Here is a 25,181-nt window from a genome sequence, read left to right as displayed (position 1 = left end):
GTTACTTTGAGTAATGCTATTACAAATATCTTTGTATCTTGAGCTTGTTTCTTTTGAACTTATTTCTCAGAGTAGATTTCTAGGAGCGATATTTCTGGTTAAGGGCAGTTGTAGTGGTTAAGAGCATGCTTAGGTTTGCTCATGGGTGGTAGCAAAGGATTAGGGTTATAAAATATAATATCTTTACAGCCCTTGTAATTCCAAGAAATAAAACTGAAGTATTTCCTTTTTTTTTTTTTTTTTTTAATATTTATTGAGAGACAGAGTGTGAGCGAGGGAGAGGCAGAGAGAGAGGGAGACACAGAATCTGAAGCAGGCTCCAGGCTCTGAGCTGTCAGCACAGAGCCCGACGTTGGGGCTCGAACTCACGAACTGTGAGATCATGACCTGATCTGAAGTTGGACACTTAACCGAGTGAGGCACCCAGACACCCAGAAACTGAAGTATTTTTTAATAGGTGTTACATGGTCCTACCTTTTGTCTTTTTTTTTTTTTTTTTTTTTTTTTTGGCAATCTTTTCCTACATCAGGTATCTTTAGCCCTTGAGAATAATGAATATGAGCAACAAAAGAAAAAGCTCAAGAAATACAATTTAGGGGTGTACTAGAAAGTTTTAGTTTGAAAACAGCCTGATCCTTCTTATACCATGTATTTATTATTAAACAGTAAGTCAGTTTTATGAAAATTTTATGCATGTATACTTGTGACCTTTCTATTTTGAGACTTTTTTCCTCTCTAATCTTTACATAAAACTGGTCTTTAAAAAGTGTATTAGTTGTCTTCTGTAAACTAGCAAATACTGCTTTTTAATAAGTAGAGACTTTATGTGTAAGTGGAATCATTTTACTTTGGATTTAGGTAAGCATTTTAAATAGCATTTTTATTACCAAAACACACAGAGGGTAGTTATTGTTTTGGTCTACATGGTTTGTGTAGGTCAAAGTTATTTGATCTTTCTCGTGTTTTCTAGCTTACATTTTGCTGCTTAATACTGAAATCTAGGAATCTTTTATCCAGTTTTTGAAGTGTCATTTTAAGTACATTGGTAACTTATTCACATTCGTGAAGATTTTGTGTATATTTAATGGAAGGGATACACAAACAAAAAGTGCATATTTAACTTGTTTTTCCCTTCTATTAGAAATCTTTTAATTCAGAATCGGAGTCAGTTAAACAATTTTTTTTAATGTTTATTTATTTTTGTGAGAGAGAGAAAGAGTGTGAGTGGGGGGAGGGACAGAGAGAAGGGGAGACACAGAATCCAAAGCTGTGCTGTCAGCGCAGAGCCCAACGCAGGGCTCAAACTCACGAACCGCGAGATCATGACCTGAGCTGAAGTCAGACCCTTAGCTGACTGAGCCATCAGGTGCCCCTCAAGAGTCAGTTTTATAATAACAGTTGGCCTCAGAAAATTTTCCTTTTTTCTTCAGTAGTTGAAGGCTATTTTCAGAGATTTTGTTCATCTTAGGTAGAGTGCTAGACGACTTCAATTTCACGTTTTCTGATGTTGTCCATCATACTTCTAAGAGGGTTTGGTTCACTTTTCAAGTCTTTCACAGTCTTGTTTTTTACACAGCAGCAACAGTCAAGCACTTCATAAAGAAAAGCCAACACCACTAAAGATACCACTGTAAATATGAATAAAAGCAGAATGACAAAGCAGGCAGTGTTCCAGTTATCATGAAAAGGGTAAATTTTTTGAACTTGAAAACCAAGGTACTGATAAACAGATGTAGTGGTTTCATTCCAGAGGCTGGAGCTCAGAGAGGCCATTCTTAGGGATTATACTTCTTGTATTGGTTCTTTTGAATCTGTAAAAAGGTAGAAAATGAATACATGTAATCAAATTCTGTGGATCTGTCAATTGATCTCAGTACTAAGACTTGTTAGTAAATCTATGTAGGTAACGTGAGTTCTTTTATTTTCTGCCAGAATTAATGCCCAAATGGCATTTTTGAATTTTTTCTTTATCCTATGGCAGTGTACTCTGTAAACCATACTATATATGTATGTATATTTTTTAAATGCTTATTTATTTATTTTTGAAAGGGGTGGGGAGGGGCAAAGAGAGAGGGAGACACAGAATCTGAAGCAGGCTCCATGCTGTCAGTGCAGAGCCTGATGCGGGGCTTGAACTCAGGAACTGTGAAATCATGAGCTGAGGCAAAATCAAGAGTTGGATACTTAACTGAGCCACCCAGGTGCCCCCATACCATGTATTTTTTTCATGTGTGTCATTTGCTAGACAAATACATATGCTTAAGGTTTATATACAGAAACTAACTGCTAATAGAAGGGGGAAAAAGAAGCTGAATTGTTTTAAAATTTAACTAAAGCAGCGGTCAATGATCTGTTAAATACAAAAAAATCCTTGTGTTTTAAGGTGGTATTCTTCATACTGCCCCCAGAAAAGCTTTTCTCATTAACTTTGAGGATCCTTCTCACCTTGTGGGCTCAGTGTATTTCTGTCTCCTATTTCCTCTCCTTTAAACTTTGAAGACAGGTGACCTGAATCAAGATATAGTGGCTGAGTGAAAATACTAGAGAAAGGAAAGCTAAATAATGATGGTTTTCAGAATAAGGGTGATAAAATTTTAGGTTCATGTTGCCTATGAAGAGACCTTAATCTTAGGATTTTTTTTTTTTTTGTTAAGTATATGATAGTATTAACTGTTCATATACCTGAATGATCTATGGATATGAATATTTTACTTTTATTTTTATTTTGAGAGAGTGAGCATGCATGTGCATGGGGGAGGGGCGGGGGGGGGAGGGAAAGAGAGAGCAAGAGAGAGCACGAGCGCGACTGCACGACAAGCAGGCTCTGCACTGTCAGTATGGAGCCCAGCAAGGGGCTCTGATGTACAAACTGTGAGATCATGACCTGAACCGAAACCAAGAACCAGATGTTTAGCCGACTGTGTCACCAGGCACCTCTTCTTGAAACTTAATTTTAAAAAATTATAAAATGCTTATATACTGAGAAAATTTTGGAAATAAGGGGAAAAAATAGTTCCACTTTATTAATTCAATGACTGCTGTCAGTTTGAAAGCTTTATTTTATTAAAGAAATGACTTATTTTGTGTGATTTTTCTTTCCTACATAGTTGTAAATAGACTTTCATTCATTGTTATAAACAAATATTTACCTACTGTGTCCCAGATAGTATTCTGAATGCTGAAGATACTTGTGTGTGAGAGTATATTTCAATTAGACAAAACTTTAAGATAGTTGAAGAGTAAGAGTATAATGAACCCCTGTATTCTCATAATACAGCTTCAGTTACCAATTTGTCTTTACCCATTTGTTTCTACCTCATAGATTATATTTTTCAAGTTTGTTTAAGTAATCTCTATACCCAGTGTGGGGCTTGAACTCACAACCCTGAGATCAAGAGTTGCATGCTCTTCTGACTGTGCCACCTAGGCGCCCCATGCCCCTAGATTATTTTGAAGCAAATCCCAGACATCATCACTTCTCCTAGACATCTTCAGTTATATATCTCTTAAAAGATGAGGGTTCTGTTTGTAAACATAGCCACCATAGCATTGTCACACCAACAAAGATGAAAAAGTGACTTAAAGCCCAAATCCATAACAGTATAATTCCTTAAATTTTTCTTTATACATGTAATCTTAAAACTTTAATAAAGTAATACTTTCCAAGGTTTTTCTTTTCTTTTTATAATTTATCACTTTTAAGTAAACTCTGTGCCCAACATGGGGCTTGAACTTACAACCCGAGGTCATGAGTCACATGCTCTACTGACTGAGCCAGCCAGGCACACGAAAGGTTTTTTCCTTTAAATCATATTTGCTTGGCAAGTAACTGCATCTCTCTGGATGGACTTGGTTTTTCCTTTGTGTATTTTGAAGGTGAAATTAATGATCTGAGGGGTACCTTGGTGGTTCAGTTGGTTAAGTGGCCGACTCTTGATTTCATCTCAGGTCATGATCTCACCAGTCCTTGGATGAAGCCCTGACTCTGGCTCTGTGCTGGGTGTGGACTCTGTTTAAGATTCTCTGCATTCCTGGGGCACCTGGGTGGCTCAGTCAGTTAAGCGCCTGACTTCAACTTAGGTCATGATCTCATGGTCTGTGAGTTCGAGTCCTACATCAGGCTGTGCTGACAGCTCAGAGCCTGGAGCCTGCTTCAGATTCTGTGTCTCCCTCTTTCTCTGCCCCTCTCCCACTCGCACTCTGTCTCTCCCTCTCAAAAATAAAATAAAAACATAGAAAAAGTTTTTTTAAAGATTCTCTCCATTCCTCTCCCTCTGTCTCTATCCCACTTGCTCATGCATATGCTTTTGTTCTCTCTCTGTGCTCTCTCTTTCAAAAAACAAAACAAAATAAAACAAAAAACCCTGAGGCCAGAAGTCAAGGCTTAAATTCATTTTTTTTTTTTTGGATATAAGAATCCTTCAGTTTCATGGTTTGTGGTGATCCTTCATCTTGAAACAAGGGACAGCAGACTAATGGACAGTAACTGAATCAGTTGCTTTTATTAGTTCTGGGACATACAAAAATACATTGTCTGGAACACAGGTATGTGATGAACTTCCCAGTACATTACAATATTTTCAAACTTTGGAGACCCAGCCTTTTAGAGTTACCCTCTTTTATCCCTTAAATTTTTCTCTTCTTAGCATATTCCTTTTTTTTTTGTCTTTTTTTTTTTTTTTTAATGTTTATTTATTTTGAGACAGAATGTGAGCAGGGTCAGGGCAGAGAGAGAAGGAGGGAGAGAATCCCAAGATTCTGTCTGTGCTGTCAGCATGGAGCCTGACTCAAGGCTCAGTGTCATGAACCGTGAGATCATGACCTGAGCCGAAACCAAGAGTTGGATGCTTAATTGACTAAGCTACTCAGATGCTCCACTTCTTAGCACATTCTTATAGAAAGTGGGGTTGCTACATTGCAGACCTCCAGGGGGCACCATTCATATTGTGTTGTGAGTGCCATTCATGTAGAATACATGGTAAGTGGTGCCCCGGGAGTCTAATGTGGATGTCCTGATAGGCCAGTCCTCCATCCTCTGCATTGGTGCTGCCTCTGATTCTAATCACCATGCACCCAAGTAAAGTAACCCATAGAAACGGACTCAACTGGAGACAAATAATAGTCCTTTTTGACCCAGCCTTCCTAACAGAGTAGTGACGTGTGTGCAGACACACAAATGCCTAGAAGATGTTCAGCTTTGCAAGTCCTTTAAAATTTTTAGTACTACTAAAATGCAGATCCTTTTGGGAGGGATAGTGCACATTGTTATATTTACTTCACTGTGAATGAGTTTCGGGTCCTTTTTGAAAAGCAGAGCAAATATAAGAGAAGGAGAAGAAGAATAGGACCTTGAGGAAATAGAGAACAGGGCCATTTATTATATGGATAGGTAAAAAGCAGGAAGAAACACAGGAGGGTCTGTCTAATTTACCTGGGTAAACCTAGGACCTCTCCAGCATTGATGAGAATATTCCTTAGATTTTCTGTCAAGGCCTTTCAGGTTGATTCCTTTTTTTTTATTTCTTAAGATTTACATTTTTAAGTAATCTCTAAATCCATTGTGGGAGTCAAACAATCCCAAGATCAAGAGCTGCGTGCTCTACCAACTGAGCCAGCCAGGTACCCCAGATTGATACCTTTTTAAAATATGGGAATTTTTTCCCACATTATGTCCCTTAGATTAGTCTAATGTACCTTATTAATTAACTTAAATACTATTATTGATTTCAGAAGTGTTATAGTAATTTTTTTTATTTTTACATTATACTAATTTTTAAAAAAATTAAAAACTTCGCTAATAATCCTGTCTTGCTAACATATCAAACTTTTAATTTGTTCCTTCTAGAAATTGGCAATATAAATCTATAACTCCTACCTGGTTGAAATTGTACTGAAGTTATTACTTTGTATTTTAACTTTTTATGAATAGGGGTTTCTCATTTGTATTGATTTTAAAACTGAGGAGAAGTTGTAAAGACTAATGTATGTTTCTATTTCAAAATGAAATAGAAATTTTAGAATTATTGGAGGGGTGCTTGGGTGGCTCAATCGGTTAAGCGGCTGCCATCAGCTCAGGTCTTGATCTCGTAGGTCATGAGCCCCATGTTGGGCTCTGTGCTGACAGCGGGGAGTCTGCTTGGGATTCTCTCTCTCTCCTCTCTTTCTCCTCTCTCTGCCCCTACCCTGCTTGTGCTCGCTCTCTCTCAAATAAACTTAAAAAAAAAAAAGTTAGAATTCTGGGGTGCCTGGGTGGCTCAGTCGGTTAAGCATCCAACTTCGGCTCAGGTCATGATCTCACGGTTTGTGAATTCAAGCCCCGTGTCAGGCTCTGTGCTGACAGCTCAGAGCCTGGAGCCTGCTTCAGATTCTGTGTCTCCTTCTCTCTCTGCCCCTCTCCAACTTGTGCTCTCTCTATGTCTCTCAAAAAATAAATGTGGAAAAAAAAAAATAAATAAGAATTATTTGAAAGTTGGTTTAAGGAACTTTATATTCTATTTTGTTTTTGAGGTACATGTGAACTGTTTAAAATTTTTCAAGCCCTCTTGACCCCTCCCCCTCAAAAAAAACGGAGGGAGGGAAGAGAAGGGAGAAGGCAGGGGCAGGCAGGCAGACACAAACTAAATTCAATTATTTGAAGTTAGCTTTTACCAATCAATGAACTATTCTGGTTAAAATTAATATATCCATACAATTCAATATTATGTGTGAATGAGGTAACTGTAGTGATAAGGAAAGATTTTTAGGTGAAATCACTGTTAAGTGAAAAGAGCAAGATGCAGGACAGTATGCGTAAGAAAGGGGGAAATAGTATATATTTTTATTTGCTTGAATCTCTGCAAACATTTGGAAAGATATAGACCAGAAATAACAGTGATTACTTGGTGGGTTTGTTGGAGGGTAGAGATGAGAAACAGGGATGTGTGTGAGATTTCTCAAGGTATATCTTGTTATATTTTAGTTTTTGAACCATTTGAATATAGTACTTATCCAAACCCAAACTAATATATTTTAAAAGTATTTCTTTCCTTTGGTTTTAAACGTCTGTTGTGTTATCTGTTTAATATATTTATTGAGTTTTCTGGATTACTTCTAAAAAATTAAAACTAGAATCAGTAAACAGTATTTTGATTAGAAGTGTCTAAGCAGTTTAAGGAAGAGTATACACATGTTGTAAATGATGACAGTTTATGTTGTAAATGATGACAGTTTGCCTCTCCTGTGAGTGTATTGATAACTGATGAGCAACTCAAAACATTCACTCTTTAGTTAGCTTTTGGGCATATCTGAAAAGTACACAGTGAAATATGGGGCCATTTTCTACCTTAAATTTAATGTGGTTTATTTTTATGTACAGTAGAGCTCTAGCAATTTTTTGTGCTAAATTTAGGGTAAAATCTGAAACTTACTTTGAGGGAGGAGACATAATTAGACATGCAGAAACATATTATTATTAGAATTTTCTTGTACTCTGAGACTGTACTTTTGAAATTAAAATGTAAGTTTATATCAAGTACCTGCTATAAACATGCTTTATGAAAAAGAAGAGTAAATGGTTAAAAAAAAATTGTGTACTTTTTTGAATCTTCCTCCCCTTTAAAATTTCGTTATAGGAATGGGGAGTATTAAGTAGTGTTTTGTTGTTTTTGTTTTAATTTTTGATCTATTCTCCTCACCTTTCTTTCCCTCCCGTTTCAGAAGGCCCTAGTGAAATATTTATGGGGCTAAGACTTGGAAGTGTTCTGGAACCTTGAATTGTCAGATAAGAATAAAATTATGCTTTTGCTTTAATTATGTTAAAACCCTTGAGTTGAATTCTCTAGTGCCTTTAAGCATATCACTTTGAGATATGATCAATTAATCATATTGGCCTTTAGATACAGAGCAGTGCACCCAGCTCTGGACCGGTCTGAGGCTGGCCACACGTCTGGTCAGTTTGGTGAAAGAGCAGTGAACCTACATCTGTGCTAACTATAGTTAGATCACCAGGAAGATGTAGGCTGATTATAGTGCTAATAATAGGGGAGAGTATTTGTAACTGAAATTCCATGTAAATTGTAAACTGTTTTATTTGACAAGGTTTTTTATTTGAGACTTTTTTTGGGTCCCATACTTTGTACAGCAAGCAGGAATATTTTCTAGGTAATTAACCCCATTGTGCTGAACCTAGGGAGATATAATATCTTCTTACAGCAACCTTTGGGCTTTGTAAGGGATGCTTTGCTCATGCTTCTGAATGCTGAGTAAGAAATGGAATGAATAAGAATTAGGAAAATAGTCTTAAAATTGAAATAAATTTATCAGCAAAGGGCAGAAGTTGAATCTCTAGATCAGTATGTGTAGGTAATATCCTGGAACTCCAGCCTTACTAATAACAATATTTTCATGCTTGACTATTATAAAATTAGAAATTTGGCTAGTAGTTGATACTGATTTTTTAGTAGACATGAATAGTTACTCTCAGCCATGAAAATAATCTTAATACCTACCTCGAAAGGTACCTTATATTCCTCCCTTAACCAGTTCTTCTTAAAACATCTTTTTATTTTAAAATGTAGTTTATTAAAAAGACTTGCTATGTGTTTGAGGATCAGTTTAAGAATAATGTTAACATTATATTGAAATATGGTTATAAATAGATATTTTTTGTGCCATATAAAAAATGAAAGGCTATTTAAGAAGGTTGTTTAATAATAGAATGACTTGTGTATTACAGTAATACAGATTTTAAAATTTAACTGGAAGGAATCATTTTAATTAAAATGTTAGGAAAGTCTGAAGCTCCACAAATTGATCTTTTTGGTTACAGTATAATGCAGCCTATATGATGATAACCTTTATGGTCTTTTTATTTTTATGTAAAAATCACAATCATGACAATTTCTCAGCATTTTCGGCATCTGCACTCAAAGTCAAATAAACAGTTTTGAACTATTTTCTCATATTTGTTAAAATATAACAAATATAACAAACTTTCTTGTAAGTGACTGCTTTTTACCAGCAATATAATTTGTACATATAATCAGAAAGCTTTAGTCCAGGATTTGCTTTTAGTCTAGATTTTTCTTTAAGAAAAATCCTTTGTTAAGGCAGACCAAATTGCTGAAATGAAATAGCTCAGAGAAAATAAATTAGCAAGTAACCACTTAACATTAAATGCTTATGGTTTACTCTAAGGTCTGGATATAGATCAGGTTCATAGAAAATCTCATGAATTTTCCATAAGGCACAGATGGTGAGGGTGCTTATCAAATAGCACAAGGCAGTCTTCACATTTTCATAATAAAATCCTACCAAGCAGCGAAATGAATACAGTGCCTTTTTTGGTCTTTAGTCGGAACAAAGCTTTCTGCTTGGTTTTTATGGTAAAATATTTTTTAAATTACATCATAAGGACATGTATTACTAAATGCAAAAGATCGCATAAACCTACCTCTTGTCTGAAGGCTGCTGTTGAAGCGATGGTATCGTCTGTTTGTAATGCAGTCCAGTGCACATCCAAGATGGAGCTGTGCTGCTATTGGTTGAACCACAATGCAGCTGACAGTTTCCTCCTCGTTCATTTGCATTAAGTCCTGCCACCCTTAAGTGTAAATCATTCATAAACTTGAATAGAGCTGTCTGGGATATCAACTGTCCCCTCTTTTTCTTGCCTCATTTTTTGTCCTTAAGGTAAATTTCTGCAAAGGAATTTGAGTTAGTAATGAACTGGTGATTCCTTAGTGTTTAACCATAAAATTTCGGATCCTTCAGTGAGTATTTCACGGCTAGGGCTAGAAGGTACTATTGAGAGAGGTAGTAACCTAGGAAACAAACAGTCCAGGTTTACCAGCTTAATATTTCCTCCCGGAAGTGGGCATAAAATCTCATAAATGATATTTTCTTTCAGTACTTGTGTTCTCTATAAATCTTGCCCTCTGGAAATGATTATTTCCATGTGGTGGTTTGATTTAGGAGAAATTCTAAGGGAAAAGAAATAAGGTTTTCAGCTCTGCTCGTTGGGATAGGGTTAGTTTTGGTAGGTATACCACCTACATTAAAAAGCAGTCTGTGAAACGGGGCGCCTGGGTGGCTAAGTCAGTTAAACATCTGACTCTTGATTTTGGCCCAGGTCAGGTAATGATCTCGCGGTTCATGAGTTCGAGCCCTGCATTGGGCTCTGCACTGACAACATAGAGCCTGCTTGGGATTCCCTCTCCTTTCTGCCCTCCCCTGCTCACGTGCGCGCGCTCTCTCTCTCTCTCTCTCTCTCTCTCTCTCTCTCTCAGAATAAAGACGTAAAACATTAAAAATCAGTCTGTGAAATTTAAATGGTAAGAAAGGAATAAAAGGTACAGCATATAGTGAATGATACTATAATAGTGTTATGTGCTGACAGATGGCAGCTATACTTGTGAGCATAGTATGACCTGTAGAGAAGTTGAATCACTGTGTTGTACACCTGAAACTGACATTGTGTGTCAACTATACTCAAAACTTTTTTAAAAACTGGCAAAACAATCCACAACTTCAGTGCTTTGAAGCTAGAATATTTGTATTTATGACCTATTATTTAGAGTTGTGTGGGGTCCAAACATAACAGTATCAAGGTTATACATTATGGAGAGGCTATTATAGCAATAGCAGACAAATGCTTGCTATGCAGGCTTTATTTTATAGGTCACATTATTTTTAAAAAATAAGAGATAGGAGCACCTGGGTGGCTCAGTTGGTTAAGCGTCCGACTTTGGCTCAGGTCATAATCTCACGGTTCATGAGTTCTAGCCCTGCATTGGGCTCATTGCTGTCAGCACAGAGCCTGCTTCAGATCCTGTCTCCCTCTCTCTCTGCCCCTCCTTCCACCATCTCAAAAACAAACATTTAAAAATAAATAAAATAATAGATAAATTAGTGAATTATTTTCTTGGACTATAAAGGAGTACATAGAAATACTCTTACTACCTTCATTCATTCATTCAGCTAATATTTACTGAGTGTTTACTCTGCCTGGCACTTAGCTAAATGTTTAAGACTCCATGATAAACAAAACTGCATGTAGTTCATGATTGAACGTTTGTGTAATGCATATCCTTAACATAGTGTCATCTGCTTTTCATAGTTTTCCCACTTAGTTGTTTATAGAGGAGTATAGGATAAACTTTTCTTTTTCTTTTTTAAATTTAAGTCCAAGTTAATATATACTGTAATAATGATTTCAGGAGTAGAATGTAATAATTCATCACTAGGATAAACTTAATATTTTACTAAAGGTAAAACGTTAAATCTGCACTTACGAATGTTTATACTCTGACTGAATAATAGCCCATCTCGGATGAAATAGTCTGTGTTAAGGGCTAGTTAATGATCCTTTTTCTAAATTTAAGCTTACTTATTTATTTTGAGAGAGACAGAGACCATGTGAGCAGGGGAGGGGCATTCAGGGAGGGAGAAGGATAGAGAATCCCAAGCAGGCTCTGCACTCTGCACTATCCATGCAAAGCCCAACACGGGGCTCAAACTCATGAAACTGTGAGATCATGACCTGAGCCAAAACCTGAGTCAGAGGCTTAGCCAACTGAGCCACCCAGGTGCCCCATTAATGATTCTTATACAAGGCAGTATCACAGTGTTTACAACTGCATTTGAATCTGTATTCTTCTACTTCTCTGTTTTCTTATGTTTAAAGGGAGACAGGTTATTTGGGAGGGATTAAATGAGAAAATAAATATTTAGCATGCATTTGGCAAATAGTAAGTGTTCAGTAAATGTTATTGCTGTTGTTGTTAAAGTGTCCCGAACACCTTGGGAGAATGAACCACGTAGGTAGTATTTCATAATTGAAATAATGTGAAAGCATGCCTGTAAGGCATTTATAATATTATTTTTGGAAACATAGTAGACTTTAATGTGCCAGTTAAGTTGTTAAAATTATAACAGTGATTTTTAAAGGAAAACTGTATATCAAGTCTTGTTTTAGTCTCAAAAAAAGCATGTTTAATAAAGCAGTCTTGTGAACTAATCTCAAAGAAGTATTATGTTGCCATCTAAAAACTATTCTCTGGAAAAAAAAAAAAGCTATTCTTTTTGGATCTTTGACACTCGTTACATTTGACTTGCACTGTTCTAATGCATTCATTTGTTTAAAAATTGTTACAAAACTGGTGCCAGAGATTACACCCCCCACCTCTGCTTTTTTTTAACCTCTTCCTTTGTGGATCAGCGACATGAGAACTTTATATCTCAGTTTATGGTTTGCTAATAGAATGTGTACTTCTGAAATGTTTTTCTGGTGTTGTTGTTGTTGTTTTTTTGCTTTTTTTGTCTTTCTTTCTTTCTTTCTTTCTTTCTTTCTTTCTTTCTTTCTTTCTTTCTTTCCGTCTGTCTTTCTTTCTGTCTTTCTGTCTTTCTTTCTGTCTTTCTTTCTTTTTGAGAGAGAGTGAGTGCCAGCCTGGGAGAGGAGCAGAGGGAGGGGGAGAGAGAGAGGGAGTGAGTCTCAAGTAGGCTCCATGCTCAGTGTGCAGCCTGTTGTGGGGCTTGAACCCACAACCCTGGCATCATGACCTGAGCAAGAGTTGGATGCTCAACCGACTGGTGTCCCTGAAATGTTTTTCTAGTATTTATGATGAGTTTACTTTTTGAACTATTCCTCCTTATGACTAATGGAATGCATTTGTGATTCATGGTAGGATTAGGTTTTCTGCCTATAAAATGTAACAAAATGATAACAAGTTCTGAAACAAATTATCTTCTATAGGATTTGCTCCTTGATTCCTGCTGTCATCCCCCCCCCCCTTTTTTTAATGTTTATTTTTGAGAGAGAGAGAGCATGAGGAGGGAAGGGGCAGATAGCTGAAATCTGGTGCTTCACCAACTAAGCCACCCAGACACCCCTCATGCTGCCATCCCTTTTTAAGCATCCATGTTTTTGCAGTGGCAGTGCCTATAATTTATTTTTCCTTAGTTTATCTCTCAAGTTTAGTTATTGTATCATTTCTTTTATTCCCATTTGCTTTACATTGATAGAAATTGATGTAATAGGTGATAAATGGAACTTTTTATACCTCAGAAGTAATTTACTCATTTCTCATGGTTTTAAGTTTATTAGAAAAGCTCTGTGTGTCAGATTGAGATTTGTATTATCCTCTTGTTTAAAAAGCTATGCCTCTCGGGGTGCCGAAGTGTCCAGCTTCAGCTCAGGTCATCATCTCACAGTTGGTGGGTTCAAGCCCCATGTTGGGCTCTGCACTGACAGTGTGGAGCCTGCTTGGGATTCTCTCTCCCTCTCTCTCTGACCCTCTCCCACTTGTACCTTCTCTCTCTGTCAAAATAAATAGGGTTGCCTGGGTGGCTTAGTTGGCTAAACGTCTGACTTTGGCTCAGGTCATGATCTCACAGTTTGTGAGCTTGAGCCCCACATTGGGCCCTATGCTGATAGCTCGGGGCCTGGAGCCTGCTTCGGATTCTGTGTCTCCCTCTCTTTTCCCCTCCCCGCTTGTGCACATGCATGTGTGCGTGTGCTCTCTCTCAAAAATAAATATTAAAAAAATTTAAAACTAAATAAACTTTAAAAAAAGAAAAAAAAGCCATGCCTCTAGAGTGCCTGGGTGGTACACACACTCACTCACTCTCTCTCTCTCTCTCTCTCTCTCTTTCAAAAAAAGAAACAAAAATAAAAACAAACAAAAACACCATGCCTCTAATCTTGGGAGAAAATCTAATCAGAATTAAGGAAAGAGTGAGGCAGAGGTACTTACAGAAGAAATGTATTTTAATGCTTTTGAATTATTTATACTTTGTTCCTATTCTTAGTGCGAAAATTGATAAATTTATTATACAGTCAAGGATTTGAATTGTTCACCAAAATTTTACAGGGTAGAATACACTGGGTGGAAAAACTCGAAACAAGAAATGTTTTACTAGAGTTAAAAATCTTAGCTGCTTAAATGTCATAATCAAATCTAATAGGAACATGTTATAATTGTTTTTTGAACTTAATTTCCAGATCATAGCAATGGATCATTTAACTTGAAAGCTCTGTCAGGAAGCTCTGGGTATAAGTTTGGCGTTCTTGCTAAGATTGTGAATTACATGAAGGTAAGTACTTTTCTCAAATGACACAAATCCTATTTAACTTTTTGGCAGGGGAAGAGGATTGGGATTTTCAGAAGTAAATTTGTATATACATGTCAAAATTTATCAAATTGCATGTTTCAATATGTGCGGTCTTTTGTATCCTTACTACACCTCAGTAAAACTAAAAAATATTTAATATTTTAAGCCTTTTCAATCAAAAAGAATTAAATCTTGCCATTTGCAACTACGTGGATGGAACTGGAGGGTATTATGCTAAGTGAAATTAGAGAAAGACAAAAATCATGACTTCACTCATATGAGGACTTTAAGAGACAAAACAGATGAACAGAAGGGAAGGGAAACACAAATAATATAAAAACAGGGAGGGGGACAAAACATAAGAGACTCATAAATATGGAGAACAAATGGAGGGTTACTGGAGGGGTTGTGGGAGGGGGGATGGGCTAAATGGGTAAGAGGCACTAAGGAATCTACTCCTGAAATCTTGTTGCACTCTATGATGACTAATTTGGATGTGAATTAAAAAAAAATAAAAAAATAAAAAAATAAAATCCAATGAAAAAATATTTTAAGCCTTTTACATTATATCAGATGAGTACTGCTACAACTTACCTAAGTATATTTAAAAAAATTTTTTTTAAACGTTTATTTTTGAGAGACAGCATGAGCAGGGGAGAGGCAGAGAGAGAGGGAGACACAGAGTCAGAAGCAGGCTCCAGGCTCTGAGCTGTCAGCACAGAGCCTGACGCTGGGCTACAACTCACGAAACTATGAGGTCATGACCTGAGCTGAAGTTGGATTCTTAACCAGCTGGGCCACCCAGGCGCCCCATATTTAATTTACGTTAATTCAACTATACAATTTAGGCCCACCATTTCACTTATAAATTAGCCCAGGCAGTAGATACAGTCACCTTCCAATTACTCAATACTTGTTGGCAAAACCAGTGGAAAGATGTGAATGATTTGCATACTCTTATTTCCACCGATGTGAAAAGTAGAAACTACATAGTTCAGGCATATGGTGATGATGGCATTTCTGCATCTTTGGAGGAGGAAACTAGAAAATTACTGAAGGTCTTAGAAAAACATTGTTTCACAAAAGACTTAGAATTTAAGATTTGATGGAGGATATACTGTTTTTTTTTTTTTGTTTTTTTTTTTGAGGTAAGTTTTGAACTTCTGATGATATAACATTTTGGCTTTACCAAAGACTTTGAATCCTAACTTCACTTATTAAAATGAAATTTCATTTATGGCTAAATGATTTCAAATTTGCCCCCTTCTGCCAAACTCATTCCTTTTTAGTTACTATTTGTATCTCTTCAAAAAAGTCAAAATGATGTTTTTGTTATTTCAAATTTCAGCTATGTATTGCTTAAAATAGAAATTAAAATTTTTTTTTGTTAGGCCTTTTCTTGTGTAATTTAAGAGACTTAATGTCAATGTCTGACTCTGACTGAAATTTGTAGTTTATATTTGACTTGTAGTAGAAATCAGTTAGTTTGTAATTTCCCATTATCAAATAACACACTTTGATACATATTCACTATTCATTCATTCCATCCACTTATTCCCCTATGTGGTAAACAAGTTATTAAAACCTGTATGCTATTTATAGCATTAATGGTGGGACTACCTAGAAAAATATGCCCTCATGGCTGTTAGTTTATTGAGGGAGATTGACATTCAAATGTCATATTTTTGTTACTCTGTTGATAACAGTCTTCACTTAATCTGTATGACCCTTCTCACTTTCTTTAGGACTGTTACCTTCAAATTTGTGCTCAATTATTTCCTGAAACAATTTCCAGAGATTGTGTGTCCCTTTGCACATATTGAAATTGACAATAACAGTTTTTCAGCAAAAGGATGGAATTTCTGACATATTGTCACATTTCAACAAAATACCTCTAAGGGGTTCTAAGTCCCATTATTTATTAAAAATATAAACACAAACATATGTTTGGAAATTTTAATTATTTTCCTTTTGAACTTGTATGTCTGTTCTGTTACTTCCAGTGCATTTTATCCTAATGTTCTCTATTTTTATTCTTGAAAATATTTTAATCATCATCTGTCAAACTTATTTGCTACAATACTATATATAAATTGGAATTGGAAATGTTTTTCTTGAGGTGCCTGGGTGGCTTGGTCAGTTAAGCATCCAACTTCAGCTCAGATCATGATCTCATGGTTCATGAGCTTGAGCCCCACATCAGGCTCTCTGCTGTCAGCGCAGGGCCCACTCTGGACCCTCTGTCTCCTTCTTTCTCTGCCCCTTCCCGGCTTGTGCGCACACTCTCTCTCTCAAAAATAAACATTAAAAAAACAAAACAAAACAACAACAACAAAAAACTTGTGACCATAAGGTTCTAACTACTGTCAAAATTATTAGCACACAGTTGATTAGAATAACTTACATATATTAAAATTTTGATAAAATTTGCTTTGTGTGTAATAGTTATTCAGCAGGGGTTCATTTTCTCAAGAAAATTTTCTTAATGTTCATTTACTTTCGAGAGAGAGAGAGAGAGAGAGAGAGACAGGCATGATAGGGTAGGGGCAGAGAGAGAGAGAGAGAGAACACACAGAATCTGAAGCAGGCTCCCGGCTCTGAACTGTCAGCCCAGAGCCTGACGTGGGGCTCGAACTCATGACTTGAGCTGAAGTTGAACGCTTAACCAGCTGAGTCACCCAGGCGCACTTGGCATTATTTATTTATTTTTAACGTTTTTATTTATTTTTGAGAGAGAGACATCAACTGTGAGATTATTGACTTGAGCCAAAGTCGGACACCCAACTGACTGAGCCACCCAGGCGGCCCTCGGGGTTCATTTTTTAATGAAGTGAATGGAATTGTCTCCTCTCTTCTTCCAGAAGTTTTTGTATCTGGAGATATGTAATATGTATTGATAGAATGAAATCAGATTTGGCACCAATTTCTGTTCTTTTTAGATTTTGTAGGTTGTTTATTTATTAAAAAATAAGTGTTCATTTAAATAAGCTCATTCTGCTGGAAGTTTTGTGATAGTAAAACCTTCCAAGTTATATCAGAAATTACTTAAAGATTTATCATCAAGCATCCATTAGTTGAATGTTTTATTAGGTTCTCCTTCAGTTTTGTTGAAAGCAAAAGAATGAGAATCACCTAATTTGTCAAAGGATTTATTACCTGGTCCTAATTTTTTATGAAGTATATCATAAAGACTTTACCAAGACTTAACAAATGTCTAATTATATCAGTTCCTTCTTCCCCTTATAGGCATTTTCTTTAATCTGATATAATCATAAGTCATTGAGAAAATAAAAATATTATTTTTTTAAGTTTATTTATTTATTTTGAGATCTGGAGAGACAGCATAAGTTGAGGAGGGGTGGAGAGGGAGACAGAGAATCCCAAGCAGGCTCTGCACCATAAGTACGGAGCCCAATGCAGGGCTTGAACTCCCGAAACCACAAGATCATGACCCAAGCTGAAACCGAGAGTTGGACCTTCATTCGACTGAGCCACCCAAACACCCCTCCCAAAAACATTATTAATTTCAATGCATCTTTGCCAGTGGAGTTTTTTCATAAGATGCTTTTATCTTATTATGTATATAAATATATTTTAGTCAAAACCTGTAGGTTGAAAGTTTAGCTTGTTATATTTATAGAAAGTATCTTCCAGTTAACAAAGCTCGTCTCCATTGTCAGACCAACCAGCTACATCAAACTTGTTTTTAATCATAAAATATCTTTTCCTTTTAAGTTAAAATAAATAGGTTAAGCATATTTTAAGTAATATAAAAACCACTGAGAAGTTATAGAATTGCATACTGAAAGATACTATTAAGGTAGTTGAGGTTAAAATTATATGATGAGCCCAATAGAATTAATTTATCCTTTTTATAATTTTAAAAACAAATAGGCTGTTTACCTATTTGTATCATTATAAATTAATAATATGAAGAAGGGATATGAAAAGTGTGTTACTGCTTTTCTAAATGTGTGGACTTACATCTTCTGATCTCTGGCATTCAGCTTTTAGATATAAATAAAAGGGAATGATTCAGAAATAATGCCATAAATTTTATTTTGGGGTAATTAATGATAAAGTAGAAGAATACATATTGCTAAAAATGATTCATTCTTACAGTGAGCTATGACTGATTTTTTTTTTTTTTTACTAGAGGTAGAATATTAAGGTGTTCAAAAGATATGAGAATTTACTTAGAATAAAAGTTTCATGATATGATTTACAAAATAGGTTTTAACTACTATGTCGAATAATGCACACTTAATCTAAAATAGTTTGTATATAGTTTTTGTGGGTTTTATGGAGCATAAGTTGAATAATTTGGTGTTCCTGGAAAGTACTTGTTATAAAGTCAGCCTCTTAATTGATATTGCTTAATTGATATTTAAAGCTTTTTAAATGTGCTTTTTCTTTAAGCTAGTAGATATTCATGGAATGAGGTTTGAGAATTGCTGAAGAGAATTACTTATATTTAAGTACTCAAAAAATTTAGTTTTCTTGTTAGATATTTCTTACCAATATTCCCTTTATTTACTTTGCTGTTATTAGCCTCTCCCAAAAGAGCAATGCATTTTTGGACAGTGCAGCATGGAAGTGTGGGGTATGTGGGGTTGGAAGAGATAAAGTTGTTTAAAGGAAACTGCTCTGAATTGCTCACAGACAATATCACATCAGAATATCCTAGCAGGAGCTAAAATATCCTATTTTTAACTCTTAGAAAAATATATAAGACTAGAAAAGATAAGAAGCCCTATAGTGGATAGTTTATGACACTGCATTGTTTATAAGTGGTTCTTCCAAACAATATTTTTTGACTTGTCCTTTTTTGGGGGTCCCCAGAGTTTATTACATCTCCAGGCAATGTATCATAAATTCTAGGTGGAAGTGAGAGTGTTACCTTTTTTGTTGCTGTAAACAGGAGAGGGCCTATTTATGAAAAGGGAAAAGAATACATATGGGAGGTGATCTGTAGATTGATTCTTTGAAGGTTTTCAGCTGTCCCATTTTTGAAGATCTGATAAAACCAAGAGCTTAGGAAGCAAAAAAGTTAATAACAGAAAACTCCTTACAACTTATTCATTTATTTAAAGAGGAACTTTTTAATTGCTTAGTGAAAATTACATAGAAATTATATGGAGAAAGTTCAAGGGGCACCGTAAGAGAACTGTTTAAGATAGGCACAGTGGGATTTGCTAATTGGGTTTAGGGGTACTAAACAGGAAAAAAAATTGAAGGCAGATACAAGAACTTCAAAATCATAATACTGAGAACATTTGGCACACGGACAAACTGCCCAACACATCTCACTAGCTCCTGAGATGTTTAAATGTTCAGTGGACTTGTTTGAAAAGATACAAGAATTTCATGGTCCATTTTAGAAGGACTTAATTAATTGCTTTAGAGAGATTGAGCCAGGGTTGGGGGGGCGGGCAGGGGAGAGAGAGAAAGAGAAAGAAAGAGAAAGGAAGAATCTCAATAGGGCTCCATGCTCAGTGCAGAGCTCGACATGGCTTGATCCCACGACGCTGGGATCATGACCTGAGCTGAAATGAAGAGTTAGATGCCCAACTGAGTCACCCTGGCGCCCCAGAAGGGTTTTAATAGAAAAAGTTAATGTAAAACAAATATCATTGCTTAAAAGTGTTGTCTAAAAAAAGCAAATTATCGGGGCGCCTGGGTGGCGCAGTTGGTTAAGCGTCCGACTTCAGCCAGGTCACGATCTCACGGTCCGTGAGTTCGAGCCCCGCGTCAGGCTCTGGGCTGATGGCTTGGAGCCTGGAGCCTGTTTCCGATTCTGTGTCTCCCTCTCTCTCTGCCCCAACCCCGTTCATGCTCTGTCTCTCTCTCTCTGTCCCAAAAATAAATAAAAAACGTTGAAAAAAAAAATTAAAAAAAATAAAAATAAAAATAAAAATAAAAAAAGCAAATTATCTTGAAAATTCCCTTATGAAGGATGCCACTTTCTCCTAATGTGACACTAGTCCTGAGACAACATATCCCTATAGTGCACTTTGTTTTTATTAGAATGATTTTCTCTCAGTTCTCACCATTACCCTTTATTGTGGTTTTATGTGGATATATCTTGGTTATTTAAAACATCATGTTGAGGGCTGCCTGAGTGGCTCATTTGGTTAAGTGTTTGACTCTTGGTTTTGGCTCAGGTCTTGATCTCATGGTTCTGTGAGATTGAGCTCCGTGTTGGGCTCTGTGCTGGCAGTGTGGAGCCTCCTTGGGATTCTTTCTCCCTGTCTCTTTGCCCCTTCCCAGTTCTTGCTCTCTCTCTTTCAAAGTAAATAAACATGAAAAGAAACCCATCATGTTGAAAAATTTGATTATTTTGGTTTACAAGCCCAGTGGTTCTCAAAGTGTCATTCTCCAACCACTGCATCATCATCATCATCACCTAGGTAGTTGTTTTTTTTTTTTTTTTTTAACTTGGGAATTTGCCAGGAGTGAAAAATTGGGGGCCACTTCCTAAATCTGTTTAGTCTGAAACTCTGGGAAAGCAGTTCAACAGTCTGTGGTTTAATAAGCCCTTCAGGTGATTGATACAGGCTGAAGTTTGAGAAACACTGGCTCAGCTCCTGTCTGAATTAATTCTAACAGTTATATTTGAATTTAGAAACTCTGAAGTCCAGGGAAATTAAATGGCTAGCTTATTATAAGGACAGTTCTGGTTGATAGCAGGGTTGGGTCAAGAACGCAAATTTATTTAGTTTTAAATAAAGTATTTAAATTATACACCATTATCTCATAAATACAGATGTAAAAATCCTTAAGAAGATACAAATGGAATCTACTCATATATATAAGAAGGATAATATGTTATGATGAAGTTTATTTTAGGAATATGGTAGTTAATATTTAAAAAACAGTTGAAGTCATATTAACAGGTCATCTCATACAAAACAAAGCCTCTGACAAAATTTAACACTGATTCATGATGAAAACTTATAACAAATTAGTAGTAGAAGCAAACTGCCTTAAACCAGTAGAAGAGCATTTTGTCAGTCATTGTACCCTGAAAGAACCCTTGAAATATTTTATCATTTTTAGGTCTCAGAGAATCTTGTAAAAATTGTTATATCTATAGTTCATGTTTATTATCTAATCAGTAAATTGTGGATATGATAAGCCAATAATAATTGTCAGTTTTCTGTTGAGTAGAGAATGTCAGTTTTCTGTCTTTGTATTTTGTCCTATTTTTTTAGCCTACTCTTTTCCTTTATGTGGTTCCTCCTTCCCAGATAGGGTATCACCTTTAATGTGAGTCAGTAGTATAGGTAAAATTCAGTTTTTTCTGTGATATTTTTTAAAGATTTTATTTTATTTTATTTTTAGGGAGAGTGAGCAAGCAGGGAGAGAGGGTGAGGCACAGAGTGGGGGAGAGAGAATCTTAAGCAGGCTCCAGTCCTGACGTAGGGCTCAGTCCCATGACCCTGGGATCATGACCTGAGCTGAAATGAAGAGTCAGACACTCAACCAACTGAACCACCCATGTTCCCCTAAAGATTTTAGTTTTAAGTAATCTTTGCACCCAATGAGGGGCTTGAAGTCACAACCCTGAGATCAAGATTTGCATGCTCCACAGACTGAGCCAGCCAGGGGCCCCATCTACAATTTTTTTTTTTTTTTTTTTTTTTTTTTAAACCTTATCTAAGTAGGCAACTTACTTGTTCTCAGATGAACAAAAGAGAGAAAGGGTCCTTCTTCAAAGTGTAGATTTGTGTTGAAAGGCAGGAAAAACATTGTTTAATTTTGTTTTCTTCTTCTGGGTGGTTTTCAGTAATGCTTGAGACTTTCTAATATCCTTCCTCACTCTCCAGACCAAACAGCATTACAGAATTTTCTTTTGTCACACGACTTTTCCAGAGATTCTGTTTACCTTTGAAGTCTTATCACTTAAAGCATTGTTTTTGAGGCTTGCAGAAACTTGTTCAGCTAGTTCATAGGTTTAAAAAAATGTCTGCTATGAAAACTGGCTTCTGCAGTCATTCTTCATTTTCAAAGCATTCAGTAAAGTACGACCTTTCAGCTGAAATTCACCTTTCAGCTTAAATATTCTTTCAAGGACTCCTCTGCTAAGCCACTGAATTTCTGTACATAGATTTATGTGTTGAAGTGCACTAGTCTCTGCTTAATAAAGCAGATCATTTTTAAAGCATCATTTGGGACATTTTTCATTTCAAGGGTTTTTGATTCCAGTACCTCTCTGAAGAAATAGTGTCTTGTGACGACATCAGAATATTTGTTTTTTCACGAGAGTTAAAACCTTGTATTGAGCCAACCATTGATGGGGCACATCAGTGAAGATAACAGAGCAGTTACTCTAAGAGAGACCTTTGTTTCCAGATGTGAAGGCACTACATCAAGTATATCCTGCTCTTTGCTTTGTCGTGGCAGTTCTTTGTGGCAGAGGAGTTTTTCTTGAAATTTGTCATTTAAAAAAAAAAAAAAATTTGTCATTTAAAGATTCTGCACAAACTACATTTATTAGTGAATAATGATGAATAGTGAGTAAATTACTACATTTATTAGTGAAACCTGTTGATTTGTCAAGTTGGATAGACAAGCTGTTGTTAGTTTGTTAAATTTGTGCAGCATTATGTGATGTGTCCTCAGTTTGTCGACTTACCTTATACTTTTTGGTACTTTTCAATTTCTCATGCTGTGCATTTTACTATCATTTGACATGTTGTCATTATTAGGTTCCTACCAACTGTGATTTCCCTCCTCTAAGTCCCCTCTGTTCTGGGCAGTAAGTTCTATTACCAATAACTTGTTTCCTGAGCTTTTTCACTGAATGTGACTTTTTTTTTTTTTTTTTTTAACAAAAGCTTAACTCTGTTTCGTTTTGAGATTCCAGTAGCTATTTAAAATATTAAGTACATCAACTGTGTCCAGTGTCTGCCACTTATAGTTAAGAATCTTTTCAGTTTTGCTGGAGCCATTACATATTGTTTGCTACAGACAGTGTACAATGGAATAAGACACCTTCGGTTACCAGCCCATCTAAAATTGGCGAGTAGCTTTTCATTAGAATGGTAGGCCTCTTTTTTTTTTTTTTTTTTTTAGATTTTATTTTTCAGCACTCTGTACCTAATATGGGGTCCTAACAACCCTGAGATCCAGTCACATGCTGACTGAGTCAGCTGGGTGACCCTAGTTATTTTTAAGTTTTTATTTTAATCCTAGTGTAGTTAACATACAATGTTATATTTGTTTCAGGTGTACAATAAAGTGATTCAACAGGGGATTATAGTTTTTGATTACTAACCTTATTAGAATTGTTTGTGGGCCTGGGCTTTGAATCCTCTCTGTCACTTAATCTCATCTTAAAAAATCATTGCACTGGACTGTCAGACATGTTTATAAAACAAATGCTAACAAATTATCAAACCACAGGGATTTATTAAATGAGAATGTTTCAAAAAACAAACACTTCACAATGTATTTTACTTCTTTTTACTATGTGATCTGTGTTTTACAACATTTACAACAGCAAAGCAGCCTGGGGCAGGTGAGTCCTGGTATGTACAAATTCCTTGTTCAGAATGAATATTTCCCTCAGATTTCCTTTTTGCCAGCAGAGCTTGTGAACTCCCGTGAGTGAGTTGGCGCTGTATGGTGGGAGGTTAGGGGAGGTAATTTGGAAGGGAATTGCTGACATTGTCAGCCTACTGTGCTCCCGTTTGTGCAATATAGAGCTTACCAATTATCAGTGGCTTCTCTCTATTTCATTGGAAACTGGTAACGGGCTTGTCTAAGTGAACATAGCCCTACTTGCCACGTGGTGTTAAAAGACCTGATGAAAACGTTGGCATGGCTGCTCAGTAGTTTGCCTGTTGCTGTGAGCCCTCAGGTTGCATGGTATGTGCGGTTGCAGAATTAATGTTTATTTTTTAGAATCACAGTTTCTCATGCTCCCCTAGTGACATCTTATGGAACCCTAGGATTCTGTGGAATACTGGTCAAGCACCCTGTGATGAGATGGTATCTGTGAAAACCCAAATACTTAGGGTAAAACAGTGAATGGTTTTCTCCTGAGGTCAGAAAAAGATAAAAGGTACTGATTGTCACAACATCTATTGGGTATTACACTGGAAGTCCCCCCTAGTGCAGTGAAGCAGGAAAAAAGAAGTAACAGATGTAAAAACTGTAAAGGAAGAAGTAGAACTGTAGATGACATGATTAAGTACATAGGAAAGCCAAGAGAATGTGCAAGCTATTAGAATTAAGGTTGATAAAAATAAGGCCACTATAAAAAAAAAGCCAATTTCTACGAAGTTGCAAGAAAAAAAAAATAGCGAAATAAAATACAAAATGCAATACACCAAAAATCATCTAGTGATCAGGAAGGAATTTAACAAAGCTGTGTAATTGTTCTTCACTGAAAACTAGCTTTAGGGGCGCCTGGGTGGCGCAGTCGGTTGAGCGTCCGACTTCAGCCAGGTCACGATCTCACGGTCCGTGAGTTCGAGCCCCGCGTCAGGCTCTGGGCTGATGGCTCAGAGCCTGGAGCCTGTTTCTGATTCTGTGTCTCCCTCTCTGTCTGTCCCTCCCCCATTCATGCTCTGTCTCTCTCTGTCCCAAAAATAAATAAAAACGTTGAAAAAAAAATTAAAAAAAAAACAACTAGCTTTAGAGTGTTATGTAGTCTCTCTATGCATCCTTCATTTTTTTTTTTCATTTTTCTTAACTTCTGATCGAAGAGCAAGAAATAAGGAAGTAATTTTGAGTTTCTCAGGTTTATCTCTCTTGCTCTTTTTTTCCCCCCCTCATTTTGTTATAACAGGTTTTCACTTGATAATTTGACAGCTGTGTTTGGCTTCTCTGTTTACATAGTTCAGTGAAAATGGTTAGGCTTTCATACAATGAATATTACTTTCGTTTTTGAGCTTGTTCTGATTGTAAAAATCCCATATTTAAATTTAAATATAATAATAAAGATAGGGCTAGTGCTTTTTTATTTTTCTTGAGATGTATTCATTCTTTTCTGCTTAGATTTTAAGATTAACTTGGCCTTTGATTTTATATTTAACTTAATGGGGGGAAAGTTTTTAACGTGAAGAAAACTAAGGCAAATATGT

General features: G+C 36.2%; 2 protein-coding genes across 7 annotated transcripts in view; one reads left to right on the top strand and one right to left on the bottom strand.

The window, feature by feature from the left end:
* Positions 1-25,181, top strand: part of GTF2E2 (general transcription factor IIE subunit 2) — a 78,869-nt gene that overhangs the window by 16,378 nt on the left and 37,310 nt on the right. For all 3 annotated transcript variants that reach the window (XM_042983134.1, XM_042983133.1, XM_042983135.1), the window contains exon 3: positions 13,979-14,070. In XM_042983134.1, coding sequence (XP_042839068.1) covers positions 13,979-14,070 — 92 coding nt within the window. The remainder of the gene's footprint in view (positions 1-13,978; positions 14,071-25,181) is intronic.
* Positions 1,305-22,117, bottom strand: SMIM18 (small integral membrane protein 18). Of its 4 annotated transcripts, none has more exons than XM_015542766.2 (3): positions 21,765-22,117; positions 9,431-9,677; positions 1,305-1,811 (listed from the first exon to the last, which is right to left on the bottom strand). In XM_015542766.2, the coding sequence occupies exon 3, from the start codon at positions 1,771-1,773 to the stop codon at positions 1,477-1,479; it is 297 nt and encodes a 98-aa protein (XP_015398252.1). In that variant the 5' UTR covers positions 1,774-1,811; positions 9,431-9,677; positions 21,765-22,117; the 3' UTR covers positions 1,305-1,476. The 4 variants fall into 4 exon arrangements, with proteins under 4 accessions (XP_015398252.1, XP_007094001.1, XP_015398253.1 ...); XM_007093939.3 differs by having other exon boundaries at positions 9,431-9,580; XM_015542767.2 differs by lacking the exon at positions 9,431-9,677.

This window comes from Panthera tigris, chromosome B1 (genome assembly GCF_018350195.1).
Source record: "Panthera tigris isolate Pti1 chromosome B1, P.tigris_Pti1_mat1.1, whole genome shotgun sequence".
Lineage (NCBI taxonomy): Eukaryota > Metazoa > Chordata > Mammalia > Carnivora > Felidae > Panthera > Panthera tigris.
The sequence above is the reverse complement of the archived record's forward strand: the minus strand, read 5'-3'. Positions and strand labels throughout refer to the sequence as shown.